The 25,798-nt window shown below is 36.4% G+C and overlaps 2 protein-coding genes across 2 annotated transcripts in view; one reads left to right on the top strand and one right to left on the bottom strand.

Moving 5' to 3' along the window:
* vdac3 (voltage-dependent anion channel 3) overlaps window positions 1-3,456 on the top strand; it is a 17,083-nt gene extending 13,627 nt beyond the window's left edge. Inside the window, exons 7-10 of the mRNA XM_081348231.1 lie at window positions 362-589; window positions 1,534-1,684; window positions 1,773-1,830; window positions 2,756-3,456. Coding sequence (XP_081204357.1) covers window positions 362-589; window positions 1,534-1,684; window positions 1,773-1,830; window positions 2,756-2,847 — 529 coding nt within the window. The 3' untranslated portion in view covers window positions 2,848-3,456. The remainder of the gene's footprint in view (window positions 1-361; window positions 590-1,533; window positions 1,685-1,772; window positions 1,831-2,755) is intronic.
* ikbkb (inhibitor of nuclear factor kappa B kinase subunit beta) overlaps window positions 3,437-25,798 on the bottom strand; it is a 32,034-nt gene continuing 9,672 nt past the window's right edge. The window contains exons 4-22 of the mRNA XM_081348230.1: window positions 25,009-25,126; window positions 24,782-24,851; window positions 22,179-22,267; window positions 21,912-22,001; window positions 21,682-21,806; window positions 20,487-20,594; window positions 19,469-19,685; window positions 18,532-18,726; window positions 18,333-18,447; window positions 16,861-16,984; window positions 15,843-15,994; window positions 15,676-15,737; window positions 14,655-14,758; window positions 12,770-12,819; window positions 12,591-12,690; window positions 7,708-7,855; window positions 5,658-5,779; window positions 5,475-5,574; window positions 3,437-4,301 (exon numbers count right to left, since the gene is read on the bottom strand). Coding sequence (XP_081204356.1) covers window positions 4,254-4,301; window positions 5,475-5,574; window positions 5,658-5,779; window positions 7,708-7,855; window positions 12,591-12,690; window positions 12,770-12,819; window positions 14,655-14,758; window positions 15,676-15,737; window positions 15,843-15,994; window positions 16,861-16,984; window positions 18,333-18,447; window positions 18,532-18,726; window positions 19,469-19,685; window positions 20,487-20,594; window positions 21,682-21,806; window positions 21,912-22,001; window positions 22,179-22,267; window positions 24,782-24,851; window positions 25,009-25,126 — 2,137 coding nt within the window. The 3' untranslated portion in view covers window positions 3,437-4,253. The remainder of the gene's footprint in view (window positions 4,302-5,474; window positions 5,575-5,657; window positions 5,780-7,707; window positions 7,856-12,590; window positions 12,691-12,769; window positions 12,820-14,654; window positions 14,759-15,675; window positions 15,738-15,842; window positions 15,995-16,860; window positions 16,985-18,332; window positions 18,448-18,531; window positions 18,727-19,468; window positions 19,686-20,486; window positions 20,595-21,681; window positions 21,807-21,911; window positions 22,002-22,178; window positions 22,268-24,781; window positions 24,852-25,008; window positions 25,127-25,798) is intronic.

The following is a 25,798-nucleotide window of genomic DNA, read 5'->3' as shown; positions in this document are numbered from 1 at the left end:
TTATTCATTTAAAAATATATATATTTATATTTATATTAAATACATGTTTTAAATACAATATATATATAATTTAAATTTTTCTTACATTCCCATAATTCAGTTTAAACCCAAATATTCAGTACTTTAATGAAATGAAATTAACAATTAAATGAATATATATATATATTATATTAATTACATTATTATATTGATAATATATATATTAATTTATAATATAAAATAAAATAAAAAGTTATTTATTTATTTCTATTTTTAATGTTAATGTTAAACTTCATTCATTTCAATCCAGTGAAGAATGTTATTCTCAGTGAGCTGCTCCCAGTAAGTGTTGAACACGTCACCCTCTCTCTGACCTCCTCAGGAAGAAGAGCGCTAAGCTGAAGACGGGATACAAGCGTGATTTCATGAACGCGGGATGTGATCTAGATTTCGACCTGGCCGGCCCCACGGTTCACGCCGCCGCGGTTCTGGGTTACGAAGGCTGGCTGGCCGGTTACCAGATGGCCTTCGACACGGCCAAGTCCAAACTCGTCCAGAACAACTTCGCTCTGGGCTACAAGGCAGGAGACTTCCAGCTACACACCAATGTGTGAGGAAACTAACTAATTACGCCATATTGCACGACACCTTGCATTTTCTGCCATTCATAAGTAATATGAGTGAAGTTTATACATCTAAAGTCTTTGGGTTGAGTCAGAAATCTCCACTTCAGCAGCTTTACAAACTTTAGTTTTATTCCGGTCTATATTCTGAAGGGTTTGTTCATGTCATTCGCCTGGTTTATGACATTTTATTCCTAAAAACTTTTTACATTTTTCTGGTTGTTTCTGAGTTTTTAAAAGAGATAATCGAAAATCCCCTCTGATAAAACCTTTAATATGGCACTGAAATAAAACAATAAGTTTGAACCTGGCTTTATTCAGATCCTCTTCTGTATTTATTAGAATAATGCCTTGTTTGTACATACAATTTCATAAAACCTTTTATACAAAACAATTATCTTAATGTACTGTGATTAATCACCTGGGGAAATATAATATATATATATATATATATATATATATATATATATATATATATATATATTAGTTAATTTTTACTCTTGCTTAAACTCTGAAAAAGCATCCTATTATTTTTAATAATTATTATAGTTTTTATAAATAGTTTAAATTAATTTTAATTTTCCAGAAAAGTTTTAGTAATTTTGTTGTGTTTGTCAATTTTATTCATTTTTTATTTGATAAAAAGTTTATTTTAGGACATTGTTAAACTAAATGAAAATAAGAAATGTTCCCCTGTTAACTAGCTGAAATAAAATGCTCACATTTTTTCTTAATATTTTATTTCATTAATTAATATATATATATATATATATATATATATATATATATATATATATATATATATATATATATATTAATGGTTTTATTTTTATTTACTATAGTAACCCTGGCTCGTAGTGCCAATGAGACGTGATTAACAAACAGTATTTATTCTCCTGAAAGTAATGGTGTGTGTGTGTGTGTGTTGCAGTAATGATGGCACAGAGTTCGGCGGCTCCATCTATCAGAAGGTGAACGGTCAGCTGGAGACGGCAGTGAATCTGGCCTGGACCGCGGGCAGTAACAACACACGCTTCGGCATCGCCGCCAAATACCAGCTAGACAAAGACTCCTCCATCGCTGTGAGTCTACAGAACACCCTCCCGTCACTGTCCTCCCAAAACTGACAAACATTACTGACGCTTGATGCCAATGTGTGTGTCTCTTCAGGCCAAAGTGAATAACGCTAGTCTGGTTGGAGTAGGATACACACAGAGCCTTCGGCCAGGTAACCAAACACTTTTATTTTTGTTTAAAAAGCAGGCATTAAAGATGCCATATTGTGTCTTTTACAAAGGCTTGATTTTGTTTTTGGGCTCTACTGGAATAAGTTTTCATGCTTGAATGGCCTGGTGAGGGAAAGAACTACAATCCCATGAAGCATTGCGAACAGCAATATATATATATATATAAACATTTCAGATTTTAAAAAGCGTAGGGAGATCAACTTTGTCATTCGCAGTGCTTGATGGGAGTGGGCGGAGCTTAAGAGCTATTTTGTTTTTTTGTTGCTTTTTTCGACTCTCTGATTGGTGGAATTTTCTCTACAGCATCATGGGTAATGTAGTTTTCACCAGAAATTCCACTTTTAAACACTATTATTTTAAAAATAAGCTGAAATAACTGGCTTCAGCAGAAGCAAATACCACTGATTAACAACCTCGTCGCTCACGGTACGGCTGTCTTTAAAGGTTTATAAGGTATCGTTCAAAATCTAATTCCTTATGGAGAAATTAGTTTTTATTTCCGGAAATCGACTGTTGACCTTTATGAAGCCCCTCCTTCTGGAAAGCACACTGTGCTCTGATTGGTCGGCTGGATCTTTGTGTTGTGATTGGTCGAGCGCTTGGGAAATGCCCCGCCCCTTACCATAACCGCCAGTTTTAACACACCACTAACTCACTCAACCAGGCCCCGCCCCTTCATTCTGCATATTTATTATTTAAATAAGGAATATTGTGATGTGTTCAATCCCGGAGGAAACTCAAGACTACAATGGAGGCGGAAGAGTGAAGAACGCTGACACTGATATAGAGAAGAACTCAAACAGCAACATTACACACTAAAGAGAGTTGTAAAAAGCATAATAGGTCCTTCTTTAAATCTTTAATAAGTGCCAATGAAGCATAATGAATGTCTTGTATCTTCTGCAGGTGTGAAGCTCACTCTATCTGCTCTGATCGACGCCAAGAACTTCAACGCCGGAGGACACAAGGTGGGCATGGGCTTCGAGCTGGAGGTGTAACGACGGACGGACAGAAGCGGAGAGGCATCAACGGAAAGAAAAGAAACACGGGGAGCTGACAGCACAACTTCAGCGCATGCTAAAACACACTTTCCCCCTGTAATTCCTGGTTAACTAATCTGGCCTTAAACCCTCTAGAACCTCAACCAGTAAGAAACAGGATCACCAGTCACATGATTTCTGCCCACACCAATCCTCCATCACCAGCTCGCTATGTGACAACATATCATGGCAATTATTTAACGTTACACACGTGGCACCATATCATTTGTTGTTTTTAAATTGAACTAGATAAATATCCTAGTTGATTTTAGTTTCTGAACCGTCACACAGGAGCTGATGTGTCTGTAGTGCTTATAGTGAAAGAGTTTAATGGTACTCTCTGAATGTCAAGCCCCTCTCACTCACATCCGTCCACTTTCATTGCCAAACACGTATTTATCACACAAGATGGTTGTCTGTTTGTGGGCTGGAGTTATTAGAGGACGCTCCATGACCTTCTCTGTATTTCTTGTTTTTATTCCCATTATAAAATCTGATTTATGTTAAAAGCAGAGGACTAGAAGAAACTGATGTTGTGGAAATTAATAAAGAGGAACGTTGACTGAATTAACTTTATTCTCATTTACTTTTTATCCTTGTTAGAAGTATTAAAAAATGTAACGTTTAAAATTTAATTACACTAGAAATCAAAAACAAACACAAAATTCTTGGATACACCAATGTATTTCGGGTTAGTATAGTTAACTAAAACCATAAAAGACTTAAAATAAAATATAAAAACAAAAAACAACCACATTTCTCATTTTCAATTGGTTTAACTTGACATACTAAAAACAAATTAATTAAAACCTATAAAGACAAAAATAACTAAAAAAGTTTTTTTCAGGATATAAAAATAATTTCCTCAACTGAAGCTGTAATTTGCATATTTCATAAGCTCACATGCTCACGTACAGTCTGACCACTCGATGTGTAAATGTGGACGTTTGTTATTGTGTTCATGAAGATTTCATGACAAAAAGATAAACCTCTACTCACAGTGAGGTAATGAGGAACTCGGACAGAGTAATATTTACATTTAGCAGACACTTTTATCCAAAGCGACTTACAAATAAGGAACGGCACAAGCAAATTGTCATAAAGCCGATACATGTGAAGAGGCGTTTGCATAGAAGACAGCAGCAAAAACATCAGAAAGGCTGGAAAATAGTCAAGTACTTTGATACAAGAAACTTTGATTAACAAATTATATAAAAAAATTTTTTAAGGGTTTATAACCCTATTATTGGGTGGCCAGCACACACTGCCTGCAGTATCATGTTTCCTCCAGTTGGTGGCGGTACAGCATCGTTTCTGTTTGCTTCTGAGGTAATGAGCAGTTTGATTGACAGGTAACAGTGACGTCAAGCCAGATCCTGCCCTCCATTCAACCACTTCCACTCCCTCAGGATCTAAAAGAAATATCAGTGATGATCAATATAATCTCTTAACGTGGATTCACAAAACATTCTTAAGAATTACATTTTCTTATTTTCTTACTTGTGAACAAAGTTACAAATATGTTGTATTTTCCCAAAATACTTCTTAAGAATGTTCTTATCTTTCTTAGTATTGCTCTGAAGACTGAAGACAACACATTCATAAACACAGAAATCATAAATGAACCTGTTACATCAGGATGACCTTGTGTATGATGTTTTAATGAGTTTATTTAGTTATTCAAATAAATTTTTACAATTAATCATCACAATATTACACTATGTTACGTCATTACGAGGGATTTGCTCCAGTTCTCCAATGATCGATAATGTCAACAATTATTGTCATGGTTATTCGTGGCGTGACTTTTTGCTGATTTTGAAAATCATTAACAACTCGAGACAAATGGTTATATTTCTTATAGAGAATTTTTTTAAAATATCCTTCAGAGCTGTGTGTGAATGTAAAAGCTCTGCATGGTGTCACAGATCAAAGTGCAGATAAACAGTTTTTGATTCTGAACTGAAACGAGTCGTCAGTAATTCAGTCTCACTTTCTGCTGAACCTGCGTAGGTTTGTAACTAATTTGCATAATGCCAGCCTCTGGTCTCGATTGGCTGAACAGCGTCTCTTAGCTCCGCCCTCAAACACTGTAGTTTATCTGAGACTGGAAGAGTTTGGTTCGTGTTGTTCATGTCGAGAAGACGCAGTTTTCTGCTGACAAAGCAAATCCACTTTGATGAGATTGATACGGTAAAACCCACGCCATCCTTACTGTTCGTATCACTGTGATCAAGAGCTGAGATTCAGATATGATAATGAGGCATTTGGATTCAGACCAATCAGAGCAGAGTAGCTCTCAGAGAGGCGGGGCTTAGAAAGACTGAATCCTTGATCGAACCGTTTCAGACACTATGAGAAAAGAGCTGAAGCTGAAGTGGAGATTATGAGGAAATAAAGTGTTGTTTGACCTTGGATCAAGGGACAAGTGTTGTAAATTAGCTTTAGCTACAAGCACTATGATACACCCATTGGATGGCTGCTGTCACTATGTTAATCTATGTTTATTGTATCCGTCCCTATACAAATAAAACATTAAATATATAAACCTATTTTGGGAGACAAAACCAGTAACCAGAATTTACCTGCATGCTGGTCTCAGTTTCCTGAATGGTGTCTTGCACTAAACTCTGCAGACGGCTCTCAAACATCTTACTCTCCTCGATCACAACCTGAGACTCGTCTCTAAATCAAATACAAGAGAGAAACGTTTGAGATGGAAACATGTACATGTGTGTCACACGCACACACACTGGCGCTGGACTCACGTCTCCGGTGTGTCAGGAGGGCTGCTGGGATGTGAAGACCTGTGTGACATCAGCGGGTGTCCGGGGGCCGGTGGGGTTCGTCCTCCATCTGGACTGCCACTCACAGGACTGCGAACCTTACTCTAAAACACACACACGCTCAAATCAAGCATCCGGAAGAACAGTGTGATCTGGTGCATATTTAGGCCATCTGGGTTTTCAAGTCAAGTCAAGTCAGCTTCATTTATACAGCGCTTTTAACATTGTTTCAAAGCAGCTTTACAGTGATAACAGGAAATTAAAGTAACAGATTGTTCTAGAATAAAGTTATTGTCCAGCTAAAGTTAGTTTTGATTCACTTCCGTTTCAAAGATCATTAGTTATTAACTTACACGACACCGCGTCTAAAGCGGGGCTAGTTGTCACACACATGGTTCGTGATCGAAACATGCATTTAATATTCAACAATATTATTGATCTGCCTACATCGACACCATTATATGAGAACTGAACTGAGCTGGACGATGACATCATGGTTTATATATATATATATATATATAAATGAACTAAATTAATAACTTTTTTACAATAAAAATGAAACATCACTGAACTCACTTAAGCTGGACTGTGACGCTATTTTCTTCTGGAAACAAACTTTGTTGCATTATTTTCCTGTTATCTCTGTAAAGCTGCTTTGAAACTGAATCTATATTGTAAAAAGCGCTGTATAGATAAATGTATCTTGACTTGATTTAAAACTTAGTGCATTGAACAGTTGCCAGATTGACACTATATAGAGAAATAAATGTGCCAAAATTTAAAAAAATCTTTGGAAGATATCACTGAACATTTATTTAACCATAGCAAAAGTAAATTTCTTACACAAGTACATTTTTCATCTCTGTTTTTTGTGTTTATTTTAAATTAGACAAATCTGATGTTATTTTAATTTTATATCTGTTATTTAACAGATGAGATAGTTTTTAACTAGTCGGTTTTAAATCCCAGATGCGCAGGCGGGGCATGTTGTCACACTGCGTTACATTGTGCCCCTATTAGAACTATGTTATTATATTCTATACTTTTATGAATTCTATTGAGAAACCATTAGAAAAAGGTGAATAAAGACAGGGAGTCAATGTTTAGAAATGATTAATAATTATTATGTTTTGAACTCTGCTGTATAGCTGTGTTTTGCGGTGTGTTAGTTGTCAAACTCAAAAATTCGTTTATTTTTTATTATTAAAAAATGACATTTTATATGAAAAGGTTAATAGTTGTATTTTATTGACAAAATATTTGAGTTTGTCTTGTATATTTTTTTGATTAGATCAGATAAAATGTTAATTTGTCATATGGTCATGTTACAATGTGCCTCACCTATGGGGCATGTTGTCACATTTCACTTCCATTCTTTTGGGGTAAATCAAGAAAAAAGTATACACTGTATTAATGAAACAAAACCACATGATTGTACTAGACGTGGGAAATTAATGTGGGGAAAAAATAAATACTCTGAACTCTAAGTAAAAATTATCCAGACACCAGATATCATTTTTGGCATTTTTTACTAGTGTGTGCAGGACACTATATTTAATTTATATAAGTGAGGATAGCAAAATAAATTAAACTGTCATAATATACACAAAAATTCTTCATACAGTAAAATATATAAAAAATTTGGACCAAAAATGATTCGGACACTTTGAGCTGATCATGTTTTCTGAAGTGTGTTGTCTTTAATTGCTAATGCTCTTTTTACACACAGACTGAACAAAATGAAGCATTGCTTGGTGATTGGTTGAGCTAAACTGGTATTATCTAATTGTGTAGTTAAATTTAACAGCTGACAGATATTCAACATAATTCATGTGTGAGACAGTAACAGAAGGACGGACAAAACCAGTCAAATATCAACTGATTTGATCATATTTTATTACCATTTTCTAAACTATAGCGAATAAACTGTGATAATGTGAGAAATGTTGATGGTGTCTGAATACATTTTGGTTTGACTCCCCTACTGTGTATAATGGACCCACTGGAGGACTAGTATGAGTAGTGTACGTACACAGGCGACTTTGAGCAGGTTCCACAGCTCCTTCTGTCTCTTCTCCTGCAGATGAAGCAGTCGCTTCTCACTCCGGGCCATCGCACTCACCATCCCCTCCACACGGGGCAGCAGCTCCAGCACTCGCTGACGGCACACCATTGTCTTACTGCACACACACACACACACACACACACGCACTTTTAGCCTATGTTCAAATGAAATATTACAAACACTGAACAAGTCAATCTTTGACAGTGACCGTATGCAAGATAGAGCAAGGAAACACAGAAAAATGTAAAAGGTACAAAAGAGGGAAAGGGTCCAAATTCCATAATTATTAGATAAAGATACACAATTAATTGATCTGAACATTAATAGCTGTCTTTCAAAACCTCAGCTGCATATCTAGTGTTTTCACGATATACCAGTACAGTTTCACAATTCTCTGAACCAATTTTTGTACCTTATCAAAAACAAGTCAAGTCACATTAATAGCGCTATATTAAATACAGATTGTTTCAAAGCATCTTAAAGGGATAGTTCACCCAAACAAATTAAAATTCTGTCATTTACTCACCCTTAAGTTGTTCCAAACCTGTATGAATTTACTTCTACTGAACACAAAAGAAGATATTTTGAAGAATATGGGTTGATGGTATAGCCATTGACTTCCATAGTATTTTCCCCCCTACTATGGAAGTCAATGGCTATACCATCAACCCATATTCTTCTAAATATCTTCTTTGTGTCCCACACTTGTTTAGTTACCCATATTCTTCTTTTGGGTGTACAGGTTTGGAACAACTTGAGGGTGAGTAAATGATGACAGAACTTTCATTTTTGGGTGAACTATCCCTTTAAGTAATACATTTTTATTGTAACGTTTGTTGCTATGTATGGGTTATCTTCACTATTATCGCAATTTCAGATTCAATCGCAAATTTAAATACGGTTGTCTCTCCTGAAATTTTGCATTATGTAGCCTACTTGAGCAGCATTGAATAAATTGAAAGTGAGCAAAGAGCGCTTTATAATCCATGAATCACTTCAAAAACTCCACTGCACAATGAATATATTATTTACATTGTGTTTATGTTGGTCATTATGAAATGATTCGCGACTCATCGCGACTCGCGAGCGCCTTGAGTGGAGTCTGTCTGACCAAACGTCTATGATTGGGCAGTGCATTCTCGCGCTCAACAAACATGTCTGTGATTGGCTTACTTCTCCACTTCAAAAACACGGCGTACATAGAAAATCGTTGACGCTTTTCACAGAGCGCGCACACGCGCGGCGCGGGAGGGTTTGAGCTTTAATCTCAGTCCGCGGGTTCCGAATTTGTACAATTTCAGTCTCAACTTTGTACCGAAATACAAGTGCTTTTGACATTTTGATTTGCCACTGCGTTCTCGCGCTCAAATGTTCACCGCTTCATTCATTTCCACTATCGAAATATAACGTTAGACGATTTTGACAACCATGACGACCAGACGAAGTCGTAAAGAATCACTGATGTTCTCCTGAATCAAAAGGTAGGAAGCATAAAAGTATTAACTTACTTCTAAGATACTTAAATCAAATGTGTTGTTCACTGTGAAGATCATAATCCCAGAATGCATTAGTTAAATACTGAAAACTGATTAAAAAATGTTTTCAATTAAATAAAAAATGTACTATTCTATCATATGTGGTATAATTTTTTGGCTTATCAGAGTATTAAGCTGTTAGTTTTTTAAACATGCTAATGTTTTACTATGTAAGAGGTTCAATATTAGAATGCTGCCTATGTAGACAACAGACATGAAAACTTAGGGATTGGAACAGAACTCATATCATATCACCAGAGGTGGGTAGAGTACCCAAAAACTGTACTCAAGTAAAAGTACAAGTACTTATAGAAATATTTACTCAAAGTAAAAGTAAAAGTAATAATCTTAATAGTTACTTGAGTAAGAGTAAAAAAGTATCCAATGAAAAAACTACTCAAGTAGTGAGTAACTAGTTACTTCGGATCATATAGGCCTATATATATACACATATATATATATATATATATATATATATATATATATATATATATATATATATATATATATATATATATATAAAAGTTTATTTTATATAGCGCCTTTCTCAAACCCAAGGTCGCTTTACATAGTAGGAAGGCAAGGAAACACAACAACAACAACAACAACCAAAACAACATATATATATATATATATATGAAGACTTCATGATGCAAAAGCCTCTGAGTGCCATCTGAAATTTTCTTCTAAAACAATCATTTGTATCAAGCTCGTATATTTAAGGTTAGTAATTTCACTTTAATGACAATTAATAGGTAGGCTACTTTTCATTGCCATTTAAGTGTGAACATAAACATACAAGCTTGATAAAAATGCTCTTTTAGAAGAAAATTTCAGATGGTACTTAGAGGCTTTTGCCTCTGTAGTCGTAGGCTATATATAAAATGATATATTTAGATTTTGTTTATTTAAATGACTATTATTATCAGCTATCTTTGCAACAAAAACAGAAGAGAGACATAAGCTCATTTCTGCCATCTGTATAGCTCGAAAATCATTGCCTGTCCTCTGGTTTGTAGAATATTAACTTATACAACTACATTTGGATTATTATAAAATTTCGAAATAAAATGAATCTGCAGTGTTGCATTCAAAGGTATTTACAGAGAAGAGTTAAAAACTCTTCACATGTGCTCGCGCTCATGACTGCTACTGAACATCTGAACACAGGGCCGGAGTGGGGCCACTTTTCAGCCCTGGAGTTCATGCCCAAGACCGGCCCACTTTTTCCACGGTGGAATTCCAAATTAGCACTTTTTCCAATTTGGATAAATGAAGCAACAGTTCAGTTGTTACTATTGTGTGTTGGTATTAATACCATAGTTCAACAAATAATGTAAAGGTTAAATAATAATTCACTTAGACTTTATAAGAAGCAATTGCGATTTTATATCACACAATTCAGACTATATCTCGCAATTCTGTATTTCTGACTTTAAAAAGAAGCAATTGCAACTTTATTTCACGCAGTTCTGACTTTATATCTTGCAATTTCTGACTATAAGAAGCAATCGACTTTAATTCACACAATGATGACTTTATAACACGCAATTGCGACTTTATATCTCACAATTTTGACCATCTCGCAATGCTGACTTTATAACACGCAATTGCAACTTTATTTCAGGCAATTCTGACAGTTATATCTCGCAATTCTGACTTTATAAAACGCAATTGAGACTTAATATCACGCAATTCTGACCATCTCGCAATTCTGACTTTATAACACGCAATTGAGACTTTATTTCACGCAATTCTGATGTATTCCGAAATGTAAACTCGCAAGTGTGAGATAAAAAGTCGCAATTATCTTTTAAAACGTTTTATTCTGTGACGCAAACAAGCTTCCATGCCTCCTGGCCTCTTCCTCCCAGCCATCCTCCCTGAGGACGGCCCTACCGTAGCGTACCGTTACGGTAGGGCCGACCAGGCGCGGTAGGCGCCGGCGATGCCGCGGGCCCGCGGCCGCAGTAGCCTACCTAAAACGTTTTGGAAAAGACTGGCTGTGGACCCAACCAACTCTATAGTAGGGGAGGGGAGAACTCCCTCACATGGTACAACCCATGCAGAGGCTGCGCGCTGCAGTGTCAGAAGGCGGAACGTGTAATGTTACTAACGTGACATTGAAATGTGAAACAAAAAAAAACAAAAAACAAACAAAAAAAAAAAATTCCTCGACCGGCCCAAAAGTGAAGTGGCCCACCGGGAATTCTCCCGATTCTCCCGATTACCCAATCCGGGCCTGTCTGAACACACACACAAAAAAAAAAAAATAAAAATAAAAGTACATCGACGGTTCTTCTTCTGACTGTTCTCCAAAATATAATCAAATGTATATTTCTGCAAGCATGTTTAAACTGGTTAACTGTCAACGGCAGGCAAAGGCATTCGTTTTCAAGTCGAGTTCGCACGCCACTGCGCAACAATACACACAAACTACCGCGGGATGGCGGGTGTTCATTAACTGTGAACAATGGTAGCTTTATTTAATGTAAATTAATTTATATGTCCAAAAAACGGGTAATGTCATACTTTCTAGTATCGTGGCGTAGTAATCTGTTTGGTTGTAAAATGTATTACCTGAGTGAAATGAAATCGAATAGCCTATATTGTCCTGTGGAATCATTCATTCACAGACAGCTTACGAAGATGTTCAACTAATAAAGATCTTCATCGCTGGCAAAAAGTTGATGCATTTGAAGATTTGCTCTCACTTGACTGTAGCTAGTAGCTTCTGTAGGTCCACTGCCACTTCATCTAACGCTCTTGATGTGCTTAAATCTTTCTGTTACGACTCCGAGTCGAGTGTGAATTGAAAGGGCTTCAGATGATTCAGTGCGTGCAGGAACTGAACAGATCATTCAAAATGATTCGCGAACCGATTTAGACAGATCTGCCAACTTGTTTGATGAAGTCTTTGAACAGAATCGACTCAAAAGAGTCATTCATTTGTGAATTGAGCATCGCTCAAGTCCAGAAAAAAGATACAGCGCGCTTGGAATAAACTACGCATTTAACAACACATATTGCATTAAAATAAAGTAACGAGAGGAACGTCGCCCAATGTAACGAAGTAAAAGTACAGTTTTTTCATTAGAAATGTACTCGAGTAAAAGTAATAAGTACCCACATTCAAATCTACTCTTAAAAGTACATTTTTTCTAAAAAAGTACTCAAGTAAATGTAACGAAGTAAATGTACTTCGTTACTACCCACCTCTGCATATCACAGTGTCTCAAATATATCATGTCAATAATGTTGTGTCTGCAGAGAAGCCTGTAATGAAATCTGATTAAATGTCTCACAGGAACAGACCTCAGGTGTGTGTAAAAGTCCCGTAACTTCCTCTCGTAGAACTGTACGGCTTGAACCACCAGTTTGATGACTTCTTGACAGTCTCCATTACTGCGCTGCTCTGGAGACAGTAAAGAGACTTTCAGATCACATGATGGAGAGGCTCATTCAGTCTGAGGATGTTGACAAGTGTATCTTACCTCTGGGTTTCTCTCTCAGTTTACGGAAGAGCTCCATTGCCTTCACCTCACTGCAAAACACAACACAGGTGAGTGGGAGTGTATGCAAACACACACACACACTCATGGTATTTCAGGGAGTCAGACACTGGCTTACACCAGTCTGCTGGGAAACAAGTCATGTTTATTATTTATCAGACTACAGTAACACTTCTGAGGAAGAACAAATCACTGGATTTGATAAAGTTAGTGGGGTTCATGACATGGAATCTCTGAAAGATATTCAAGAGTTTTTTATATAACGCCTACTGTCTCATATTTGATAGTAGTGTTGTCACGATACTGGATTTTCCAACTTCGATACGATACCTTGAAAAATATCGATATTCGATACCATGGGGAAAACTGCCGTACAGATGTTTTTATTATTATCTCTTAATTTTGTTGAAATAGCTTTCACAGCACAGGGAGGCTTTATCTTTGAACTAAATTTACACCAAAAAAAAAAAAAAACAGTAAACAGCCAGTAATAAAATAAGAATAAACAAACAAATTGCAAATGATAGCACAAATAAATACAATAGAGTGGCATGAAATAACCAGCTTTAAGTTCTCAGGTGGCTCTAACAGTAGTATTCGGGTAAGAAATAGCCTACTACAGAAATTAAAGATGTAAAATAACACTAGATAGTCTTCATTTTAAATATTAAATACAGATCAGTGCTTACAATTAAAGTTACAAAAGTTATTCAGTCAAGAGCAGCGAGTGACTTTCTCTTTGTCTTTTGTTCTTTGATTCACATTAATGACAGACAGCAGGTTTATTAGGCTGCTGTCACTTTAAGAGCTTATGCGCTTAACATGCGTTAACTATTTATATCCCAAAACTGCTGTTTATACGCACCAAGACGGCCATTTTGACATCATTTTGTGTGTGTTTGACCATTTAAGCGCAATAAGCCACGGAAAAGAACTTAATTTTGGTTCTCGCGCTGCTTATATAGTATAATATACTATCAGTAGGCACGTTTCCATTACAGATTTGCGCCAAACATTTGTGATTTCATTTTTCTTTTTCTAAATGTCGACAAAAAACGGTTTCCTCTCGCGATAAGTCATTCCAAAAATCATGGCAACGGATGTTGGTAGGTTTATGTATATTCCAGCCATTATTATTAATCAAAGGAGATGTGTGTTATCCAATCTTTAATGGCAAGGAAAGACCTTTATACTTGTGAGCGGCACATATGAGGTGTTTCTGGGTGTTTCTCCCTCATTTCTGCTTTGAGGTCTTGATTGTGGCATTTCTTTGAGGTTTAGAATCCAGTATTCCTGTAATTTATTGTCTTTTATGAATTGAATAAAGAACTCTGTCTTGTATTCTGTCCAAATATACCGCGCCATCGACGTAAGGTGACCTGTAAATGCGCAAAAACTGTTTCCATTGCAGTTTTGCAAAATATTTCTTTTTTTGGAATTGCCAGAAAAACCATCTCAAGCGAGCGTAAAAACTTTTTTGCGATAAATGGGAGTTTTTGCGAAATTGACGTGTTTCCATTGGGCGTATTTTCAATTCGCAATTTGTGTGTCAATTCACCGTCGGAGAGAAAAGAGAGGTATTGCTACTGGAGAAAATGAGGATATTATCGAAAAACATTCACCTTCAGGTCGGGCTTTACGTGTCTTTTAGCCGTGATATCTTTACTGATTTGTAAAAAGTAAACCTTAAACTGAGGTATTTTGTTATCGAGTATGAGCTTCATATTCTGACTAAATCATACCATATGAGCACCAAAAGCCCAATGTAACAAATATGATTCACACCAAACATTATATCATCAGTATGACTACATGAGACTAGTATGTGTGTGTGTGTGTGTGTGTGTGTGTGTGTGTGTTGGTTTACAGTGTCTCTAAAGCCTCTCCACTCCTCCACGGCTGTCTCTGGAGTTCAACAATATCAGTTTGAAGGGTCATCATCTCCTCTTCCAGTTTATTCACGTCTTCTGTCTGATGCACACACACAATTACAACACCAAAGCACACGTTACAACCACACAAACATTCACAATGATAGCAATTACATAGGGGTGTGGCGATACACAATATTGGATGGGGACGAGATGATATTTTTAAGAAGCACTACATTAAAGAAATCTTCAATAAAAAAAAAATAACTAGAAAAATATTCAGCTTAAAGTCACAAAATGCAGAACAATGCAGGCGCATTTAACTAATCTAGGGCTGTCACTAACGATTATTTTGGTAATCAAGTAATTGTTCAATTATTTTAATTATTAGGTAATAACAATCAACTAACAAACAAGTGAATAATAGCCTTTAAAATGACATAAAATACATAACAACAAGGCAATAATAATTAGTAGGAATAAAGTATCAAAATAAAGTCATTTTATGGTTTTATTGAACAACATAATGTAATGTTATCAACTTATGCACATGTATTATAACAAATACCTGCAGAGGGCGCTTTAAGAGATGGATCAAATCCTTGTTTAATATTGTCCAAACAACTTTTAATTCAAATGACCACTTAATCTTTAATATTTGGCCACTTCTTTATGATAGAGATGCTGCAGCTGCTGTAATTTCTTGAACAAGAACTAGTGGACATCGAAAAGATTAACTCAAGATTTTATTTTGAAATCGCAATGAACAGTTCACATTATTAAAAAAATACTGATGTATTCTCTTGTGATAAGAGTAGGTTTATAAATGATAGCACTATGCTATGCTATATTATGATTTTTAAATTGTTTTATATCGTGCAGCCTAAGAAAACAAACTAATAATGCGGTTCATGGATTCTCGAATAGCAAGACAACTTTTCACCTCAACGAGAAATATTTTGATATCGCGGGATCTCGTCACACCCCTAATTAACATAACATCAGATAGGCATGTACCTGTCCACAGTCGAGGGCGGTTTGCTCCATTTCTCTCCAGACACTCAATAATTTTTCAGAAGCTGGAAAGCATGAGCCAATCAACACTCATTCTGAAAGTAATGCTGAAAACAGAACTGAGAGCCGGTTTGGGTACACTAATATTTATTTGTGAAGGTGTGTCATACCGATCCCCGTGGCTCTCTGCTCCTGGTATTTGTCGATGTCGATGTGCAGACTAGTGCTGAAAAACTCCAGCGTGGCTTTTAACCTCTGGTGCATCGACACCATCTCGTTCTTCTGCTTTGACAATGTGCCGTTGTGTCTGAGGAGACTCATGCTGGAACAGAGAGAGAGTGAGCGAGTCATTTACAGCCTCTCACTAAAGCTCTATATAAATAAATGTGACTACTTTGTTTACTTGTTTAATAAATGGGTAAAGACTTTACAATAAAGTAGCATTAGTTAACCTTGTTGTAGAGTGTTACCAATAAATATTACTTGTTTTTTGATTTAGGGGTTCTAAAGAAAAAAAATCATAATATTTATTATCATAATTTTTACGTTTGATCCTGTCTTAACCTCATACATAAAAAAAAAAACATCTTTCCTTTTCCTTTGATCCTACCTTGAACTTGAACCAATGCTTGAACTTTGTATTTTTAGCACTTGCGTTGTTTTGGTCTCTTCACGATGACTCTTTTAGTTTAATTTAAGACTCTTTTAATTTAGTCCTAATTTGTAAGTCGCTTTGGACAAAGGCGTCTGCTAAATGACTTAAATGTAAATGTAATTACATTGTAAAATATTTATTATCTTCTGTTGTTGTAACCAAGTGAGAGGGGGGAAATAAAATTAACTAATATCACAGACCACTTTCATGATCCAATCAAATACTGATGGGTAAAATCATGTCTCGCCCTACATTATTTTCCTGCCAAATATTCTGTTTCACATTAGAGAACTAAATGTGTCGTAAATAAATCCACATTCTTAACCCTTGTGCTGTTTTGAAAACCCTATAAACTTGACCGGCCTACAAAAAAATAGCTTATAAATCACTTGTTACGCTATTTTATCACCAAATATTGGATTCAATCTTTTTGTCAACTTGTTTTCTTTCAGTCAAGACAGGTTTTGTATTTATTTTTGAAACTGACAGCCTCTCACATCAGCGTCAGCTCTTACAGAGCGCTCTCGTCTTACATGGCTACTTTCTGTCCTTGCTGCAGCCTCTGCCAGTCCTCCTTCAGCGCGCGGATGGTTTGCCACGCTTGACCCCATGTGCGTCTCTGGGAACTGTAGGGGAGTGAGCGTTTCGGCTCGTTCTCTACATCACAAAAGACAGATCCGTTTAGTGACCCTTCTCTGAGGTGTAGCTAGACACTATCAGTGTTGCATGGTATTGTGGGCACTTTACAACAAAACTGTAAATTAGGGGTGTAACAATATATTGTGTCACAATATGTCGCAAAACAAGAATACAACAAAATGTATCGTGGATAGTGACAATATGTATTGTCAATAGTTCACCCAAAATAAAATTTGAAATGAAATTTTTTTAGTGTCAGTACTACAAGTCCAACCCTATTCATACACCCCAATGTAAAACCAAATTTAGCATTTTAATCAACAGTAAAAAATTTTTTTTTAATCTTTTACCTCACGTCTTATAGCAATAATATAGTATCGCGAGTTTATTATCATGATATGTATCGAATGAGGGTATATTTACCCCCTACTGTAAATTATTCTAGATAACTTTTTTAGTATGCTGCTTTTCCATCAACCGGTTTAATTTAATAAAACTCTGTATGTGCTGCTTAAAAGAGGTGATGAAAAACATGGATGAGAAGCTGTTAGTGTTCGGCTGAATGAAAATGCAGATTCACTCTCTGACAGTAGGTGGCGCTTTGTACAGAACGGCTGAAATAATGAAGTTGCATCGGTTTCCTGGTTAACTTTCTGTATTTAACTCACTTGTCATGGAGAAGAAAGGAAGTCAAGCAGTTACTTCTTAAAACAGACGTTCAGATTATTAAGCAACACCAAATACTTATAGACAATTTTTTTATTTTAATTAGGGATGAACCGATATGAACATTTTGGCCGATACCGATAACCGATAATTTTTTATAATTGATCACCGATATATTGGCCGATAAATCTAAATTCACAGAATTCACAACATTTTACAGTAGTGTTCTCATTATAATTGTATATAGCATATATGACAGACTTGCGCTGCTTGTGTTGCACTTACTGTAACTGTACTTTCCTTTTCTAAGTGATGTCAATCATTTTTCAAGCAGTTTCAAGCTAATTTTCTTATCGGGTCGATAACGACAACATTAAAAATGACCATATATATCAATACCGATATGGTGGCCGATATATCATGCATCCTATTCCCTAATTTTAATCTGAACTAAAATCAATATCTGAAAAGTTTTGATTGTTTATTATAGGCTAGTTCTTCTGCACTTCAATGTTTGAAACATTTGCTTACTTTATACATTTTTGGTATTGTTTTATTGCATTGAAATGTTGAAAAGTTTTTGTTACATTTTTGTTACAATCTTGTTTTTAAAAGGACAACAGGTACATTTCTGTCAATATAGAGATGAAGTTTTTAGACTACTGAGGTGAACGAGGGCAAGAAATGGACAGTAACTCACGGACGAATCGGACGTTCTCAGGAAGGACACGAGGCGTAAAATGAGGCTCGTAACTGCAGCACGATCGGTCAAACAGGAAAACAAGCGGCTCATCCGTGCGCCGGGCGTCCATCAGCTAAAAACACAACACAATCAGGCTAAACTGGGTTGGAATTGACTTTAAAAAGTTGCTGTAGCATCAAAAAGGCATCAAACATACGCTATAATCGATGGCACACTGCATGACGCTGTTCTGCGGCTCGAGGGCAAGTCCCGCCTCCAGTAGGAGCTCCTGATTGGCCGGAGGAATGCGAGCGTCTTGCGCGATTCGTTCCTGAAGGGACGCCACGTCTTCCAGCGGCTGCACCGAGTAGGTGAATATTTCAGCCGAGGTCATGTTGAGGACGTGGACCAGCTGAGAAGAAAGACGATAAAATTAGGCATATTTATGCACAACACTGTGGCGTAACGGGAGGATTAGGATGATTCTGAGGGGCCATATGCTGCTGTAATCGTTCCATTAGAGCTGCAACTAACGATTATTTTGATAAATCGATTAGCTATTTCTTCGATTAATCGGATGAAAAAGCTTCTTCTTTTCTTTTATTGACTAAGCACACTATTCCACGTCCTGGCCAAAGCTGTCCTTTAAACTAGTTTGCCAACTGAATGCTATGAAAACATAGGGAATATATATATATATATCTATGCTACGTACAAAAGAGCTATAAAGCAAAAGGACCGTTTAAATCCCTACATTAAAAATGAAGATAATAATAAAGAAAAACACAAACTCAGTGTTAACAGATAAGAGGAATTGGAAGAAAAAAGAGGAACCTGTTACTGTCATTTCTTTATCCTGTAAATGTTAAAATCTTACATTTATATTCAATTCCATGCAGTTATCCCTTTACAGTTACCACTCTCATGAGATACTTGAATTACAAATATTTTAATGTTGACTTTTAACCTAAATTTAACATCCAATAACAGATATTTCAGCATATTTTTAGATGCATTTTGTCCATAGAAATGTGTTATTCGTTATTCAGTGCTGGGCAGACGCAACTAATCGATAATGACATTCGCTGTCGATGATTTTCATTATCGATTCGTTGTTGCAGCCCTACATTTCATCATCGAGAGCTTCAGCTTACCTTTAGATCCAGAATGCGCCGTAATTCATCAAAGCAGAAACAGGAACTTTTCGGAGAGTCTTTGACACTCTCTGGACTGGTTTCTTTACTGTCCTCCTCTTGATCTTTGACCCCCTCCTGACTGTCTTTGCTCTGCTGTTTTAAATCTTTGCCTCGCTCTTTCGGCGACCATCTCAGCATCATTTGTAGCCAGCTCTCCAGCTTCCCAGCTAACAGTCTGAAACACATAGAGTTAAATTAACCCATTTTAAACACTCCATTTTTTTCAAGTCAAATTTATCGATTTAGCTGTACTTTAAACTAATGAATGAATAATTGTTGTTGAATAATTTGAGGCCTATGATCAATCAGTTTAAAAAATGAATACAAAACCTTACCTAATTAAAAAAGTTGACAAAAAGATTGATTCTAATATTTGTCGATAAAATAGCATAACAAGAGATTTATAAGCTATTTATTTTGTAGGCCAGTCATTTTTGACCCGGAACACCACAAGTGTGACTTTGTGCCATTTCATACAAAATAAAAGCATTTCAAAACAAATTTCTTGGTTAAATATTAAAGCACACTAGTGTGATAAACGGTGCAATTTGTTTTCATATTTTATGTAAAATTGACAAAATTATCCACAAATAACGTTTTTTTTTTTTTTTGGTTTGCAAGCTCAGATAAATAAGGCCTACAACCGATCAATTCCAAAAAGAAATATAAAAACCGGTCCTAATTGAAAGAAAACAAGTTGACAAAAAAAGAGATTTATAAGCAATTTTTTGTAGGCCAGTAAATTTTTGACTGGGAACATCACATGTGTTACAATGTGGGGGGAAAAACACACACAAAAAAAAAAAGACAAAAAGTATCAAAAACAATTTGTGAGTAACTTGGTAAATTTTAGTCCAATGCAATAACATTAACTTGCATTTTCGGGTACGGGAAAATCCTCTCCGGGTCAAAATGACCCGAACACAACATGATGGCTAATAACAGATTCCTCCGTTCACGTAGTCACAGGACTCACTTGTTGAGGTTGTGAGGGTTCGGAAGGTGTTTGGAGAATCGAACCTCTCCCATCAGATCCTCGTAAACCACAATATCATCCAGCTGTTTCTGCAACAGCTTGCCGTGCCTGAGGAGAGAGAGAGAGAGAGAAATGTGAATTCAAACAAACCTGGATTTATTTTGCAACACACCCATGATTTTTCTCACATTCTCAGAGGTTATAATATGAAAACAGTCCATGTGGGGAGAATACTGTCTGGAGCACATCCAATCACAGTACAGCAATCCCCGGAATAATAAACTATTGTAGCAGGAATATTATCTTTCCTCAAACATAAGATGTTAGAACAATAGTGTTTATGCAAGTTTATAAAGGTCTTTTCTGCATGAAGTACAGGAACTCTGGCTCAAGCTGTCAGGTCATGACTTATGAAAAACCAACTGTACTTTTGTTTTGAGTCTCGCTATTGGGTTCATTCACATACAGAACCTAACGCATACCACTTTTACACTGCATTTAAACTGAAGACCTGAAGCCAGTACACACATGCCACCACTAGTACGTAAAAAAGAAAAAAGCTATTTATTTATAAATTATTACTAATTATTTTTTGAAATGGTGTCATTTCCACACATCTGCATCAGCTTTTACGGTTTACCTTCCGTATCAAACAGCCTGCTTTATTTGGCAAGATAGGTTCTCCAAGGCCAGCTTTAAAACAACAACAAACTGTATATTTCTTTCAGTTCACCCTATCAACACTGATTTTGGTTTCTTTGAAGACCCAGGATTTCCACAGTCTTGGAAAAAAACATGAATATGTGAGGAAGCCTCATTTTAAAAGTGTAATATCTAGACCTGGAATAGTCATTCATGGAAATGAATAAAATCTTAAAGTGTCCCTATTATACTTTAGACTCCAAACCAAAATTATGTAGTTTAAAAGAGTAGGAACCCTGAAGAACGTTCAGCTACTATAACTTCTGCAGTAAGTAAACTTAATATACAGAAACTAGGAGTATCCAAAGATGTAAAAAAAAAAGAAAAGTAATTTACAGCAGATGTACAGGATAAAACTTATTCGCCTAAAAGAGGGACATTGAATACTCATGTCAATAGAGGCCTTGTTGAGAACCACTAAAAGAAAACCATCAGATCTGTGCAACCATCAGACCTTGCAGTGTAAAATTCAGTCAGCTGTGGGAATAATTACCATTGCACGGGTTGCCAGTTTGGTAGAAAAGGCCTGAATCCTGTGATACACTCAAAAACCAGCGTCCCGAAACTCCAATAATCCACCGCCACTGTGTACTTCTGCTGCTCTAACAGCTCAGGGGCCTGAGAGAGACCGACAGTACAACAAAATACTGTATATAAGTAAAGATGAGATGCTAATCAATCGAAAAGTCTGTTATTTTTGCACTAATCCGTTGATGTACCCACCAAATACTGCAGCGTCCCAACAAACGAAGTACACAGGCTGCTCTGGTCCAGCTCTTTAGCATAACCCAGATCTATGATCTTATGGACCAGCTACAAGATGCAGGAAACATTCATGCTTCTTTAATTTAGCAATAAAATATGAGAGTGGAAATAGTGCCATCTTAATGCTTTTAGAAAACAGAATTACTGCAAAATGTTAAAAAAAAATTTTTTAAACATTATTATTTAGTGAATTGGATGTTTTGCACCAATTCTCTCAACACTTACCCTTTTTTCTCCCTGTTGAAGTACAATGTTTTCTGGTTTGAGGTCTCTGTGAATAATTCTCATCCCGTGGAGGTACGTCAGCGCCGAGGCTGGAGAGAGATAGGTTTGTTTTTATTTATTGAATATATTTACATTTTAATGAGACAATCATCAGTATAACTTTAGACACTAATGCTCTGCCAGCTCACTGGTCCTGAATGTACTGTGTGTTACTGTGGCGGTAACAAACCTCAGTGCCATTAAACCAGATGTGTAATTATTCAGGTAACTAGATCTCTCAGGTTTTTTGTCTTTATTTTCTTTTGTGTTCTGGGAAGAAATAGTCACACAGATTCGGAATGACGTACGGTTGAGTAATGTAAATGATGAGGGTATTCACATGGGTTTGAGGAGGGTGGACTATCACTTTAAGACATCAAACCCAACACTCCAGTTGACCGCCAGAAATAATGTTTCCACATTATTTTTCTAAAGTGTTCCCAATAAATCCTCCATGATAAGGCCACGTAGGATCAGGGTCTAACACCCAGCACCCATTTGACTGGAAACAGGACTTCCACATCAACTGATGACCATGTTCATCTCAACATGTTTCGTTTAGGAAACCGCAGTATTTTCTCTTGAACAGGATGAGGCCGGTGACTAAATTCAGGTTCATGTTGGTGATTTAACAGAAAAATTTCTGGTGGACCACAGAGTGACGATAAGATACGGCACAATGACATGTTGTATACAACGGCATTTGTGGCCTATCATTAGATTTGTTTATCATTTGTGTAAACAAAGAGAATCTACTCACAATGGATAATAAACAGCAGACGTACCTCATCAACCCAATCCAGGTCATAATATCTTATCTCTATAGTGACTAAAGGTTATAGGTCACTCATTTTCTCATCCTCAAACCAGTATGATTTTTTTTTTTTTTTTTTTTTCGCAGCACACAAAATGAGATGTGCAGCAGAACGTTCTGAAAGTTACACATGAAAATAGACCAATTCCTAGTTCTGCTTGTCAGAAGCGAACAAGTCCTCTTAAAAATGACCCCAGAAATCTCACATGTATCAGTTTCACAAGAGATGTCTCAAACTGTGCTCACATTTGCCAAGATACTCAAACATTTCTCATCAAATGATCTGAGCTGCTCCACATTCATTTATAGCTCTTTACTCTTACTGCAAAACTTATTGACTCATTTGGGTCTGTTTATATTTCTAGGGATTCTAAAAAAAAAAAAAGAAGAAGTCTAAAACAAAGTTAAATGAATCATAGTTAAGTTAAGCCGAACACTTCCTTTTCTGTTCTACATACAAAAACAAGTCATGTACAGTCAAACCAAAAATTATTCAGACACCATATATACTTTTTAATATATTTTCAGGACACTATAGCTCATTTATGTAAGTTAGGATAGCAATGTGTCTGAATAAATTTTGGTTTGATTGTAGGTTTGGAACGACATGAGGGTGAGAAAATGAATTTTTGGTGAAACTTTCCCTTTCAAGTCCATAAGTTTTAGTAGAGTAAAGTCATTTTCTTGCTAAAAAAGTCTTAACCTGCATAATGCATCAGACTTCTCTCTGGTAATGCGTGTGTGTGCGTGTGCGTGTGTGTGTGGACATCAGATTGGTCTGATTCATACTCTCCACCACTTTCAGCTGCAAATCTGGGTTAAATATGTGATTCGGTTCATGTTCTGACATTTACAAGACCTGATGTGACACAAACGCAGATTCAGCAGAAATGTAAACCGACTAGTTCGGCTGACCTCTGTTTACGGCTCACATATGTTCATGTGCTCACGTGATAAAGGTCAACTAGTCTGGTTTGCCGTCTGCTGGGACTAAAGACTGTGCTGGAAAAACTGAGTTGAACAGCTGCTTGTTATTTGTGTTGTAGGGCCATATGAAATCTGTTTCATTTCTTCCCAAATCCCTTTTTTTTCTGTTTTAATTTTTCTGGATTCCGTTTTAATGGTTAAATAAAATTGCATTAATCAAAAAGCATGTTTAATTAAATTAAATGAAATTTAACAACAGCTTATTGCCAGTTTAACAAAAATTAAAATTTTTACAGCTGTTTTATTTTTTTCAGAAATTCTGTTTAAATTTTTCTGGATTCAGTTTTAATGGTTTAATTAAATCTTTTAGTAACTAAAAGCATGCAAAAATTTACATTTTTACAATAACAGGGCCCTATAAAATGCTTAATCCCCCCCCCTCCCGCCCCTGCAGAAATGCTGTTATCAAATTTACTGTCAGAAATGGTGTGTAATCAAATGTTTTTTGCCAGACAAAGTGCTGCACAACACAGGTTTACTGCTAAAATGACAACATGGAAGAAAATTTGTGATTTTGAGTCTTTTTGCTCAACTTTTTGCATGTTAATTATCACATACACTAATCCATATGTGCAACCTTAAGTGTACAACCCTTTTCCGTGCCAAAAGCCAAATTCCGTGGCATTACACTGTAAATTACATTTTAATAACTGTACTCCGCAATTCTGTCCGCATTTTCCACGTTGTGGAAATCATAGGACCCTAGAGTTGCGATTGGTGGGAATAACTTTGGACCGCCATTGGCTGGTGTATGCGGACTCACATATATCTTGAATCAGTGTCAGAACAGCAGCTTCTCTCATGCCACAGCAGTTCTCAAGCAGATTCAGGTACTGAACATACAGAAAGCACAGAGGTTATTTTGATAATGCAACATGCAACTGAATCATTGGAATATTCATATACCATGGTTTGTACCATGATGCATGTCCAAAAACTCATGCTATCACCATTGTATTTGGCCAAAAAGCTTTTTTGTAAGTGCCACACCTTGCGTAGGTCTCCTCCCTGGCAGTACTCCATGGCCAGCAATGGCAGGTCGTTCGTGGCCAATTTCTGGAGTTCTTCTGGAACGTCTCTCGCCGCCACCACATTCATGTGATTCAACCTGCAGAAGAGAGACGCTTCATTATTACGTGCAAACACTAAAAAACACAATGTACATATAACCCTCTTATAAGCTAGGTTACAACATGTTGTTATTAAAAAATGTGTTTGTAATATTCAGACGGCTGGCCGGCCCTGCCCTACACGAACCTCCTATAAAACACGCTCAGGACAAATTGGACTAAAAACAGATGGATTCCAGGCACCATAACAGGATAACTGCAACGGCAACACCTAAAACTATCATCTGAGAAAATAAACAGCTCGTTTTAACCTTCACGTGCAACCATCCTGACATAATTGCTTTAATAACAAGAATTAGGCCTTGAGTAACAAGTGGTGAGTTGCATAAGAGTTTCCGTACATCTCTTGCTTTTCTCGAGAAAGAAAGAATTAAGCGAGAAAGATTAAGCATCTAAACTTTGAAAGTGTCACACTTTTTGCTTTCCTTCGATCACATGCCAAATACCTTGGAGAAACAAAAACAAACCTCTTAATGTTCTTGAGATCATTTTAAACAGGAAAACGGCTCTCCTAAACCTTACCGTAAAAAAAAAAAAAGCAATTCACCAGTTGAGTCAATTCAGTAACTTCAAAGCGCACTGAAATGCCTTGAAACGCACAGCATTATTCAATGTGTTGATGTAATTTCCACTGAAACAGGAAGATAAGG

This window comes from Scardinius erythrophthalmus, assembly GCF_964197995.2.
Source record: "Scardinius erythrophthalmus genome assembly, chromosome: 20".
Classification (NCBI taxonomy): Eukaryota; Metazoa; Chordata; class Actinopteri; order Cypriniformes; family Leuciscidae; genus Scardinius; species Scardinius erythrophthalmus.
This window is presented reverse-complemented; position numbering and strand designations above follow the sequence as displayed.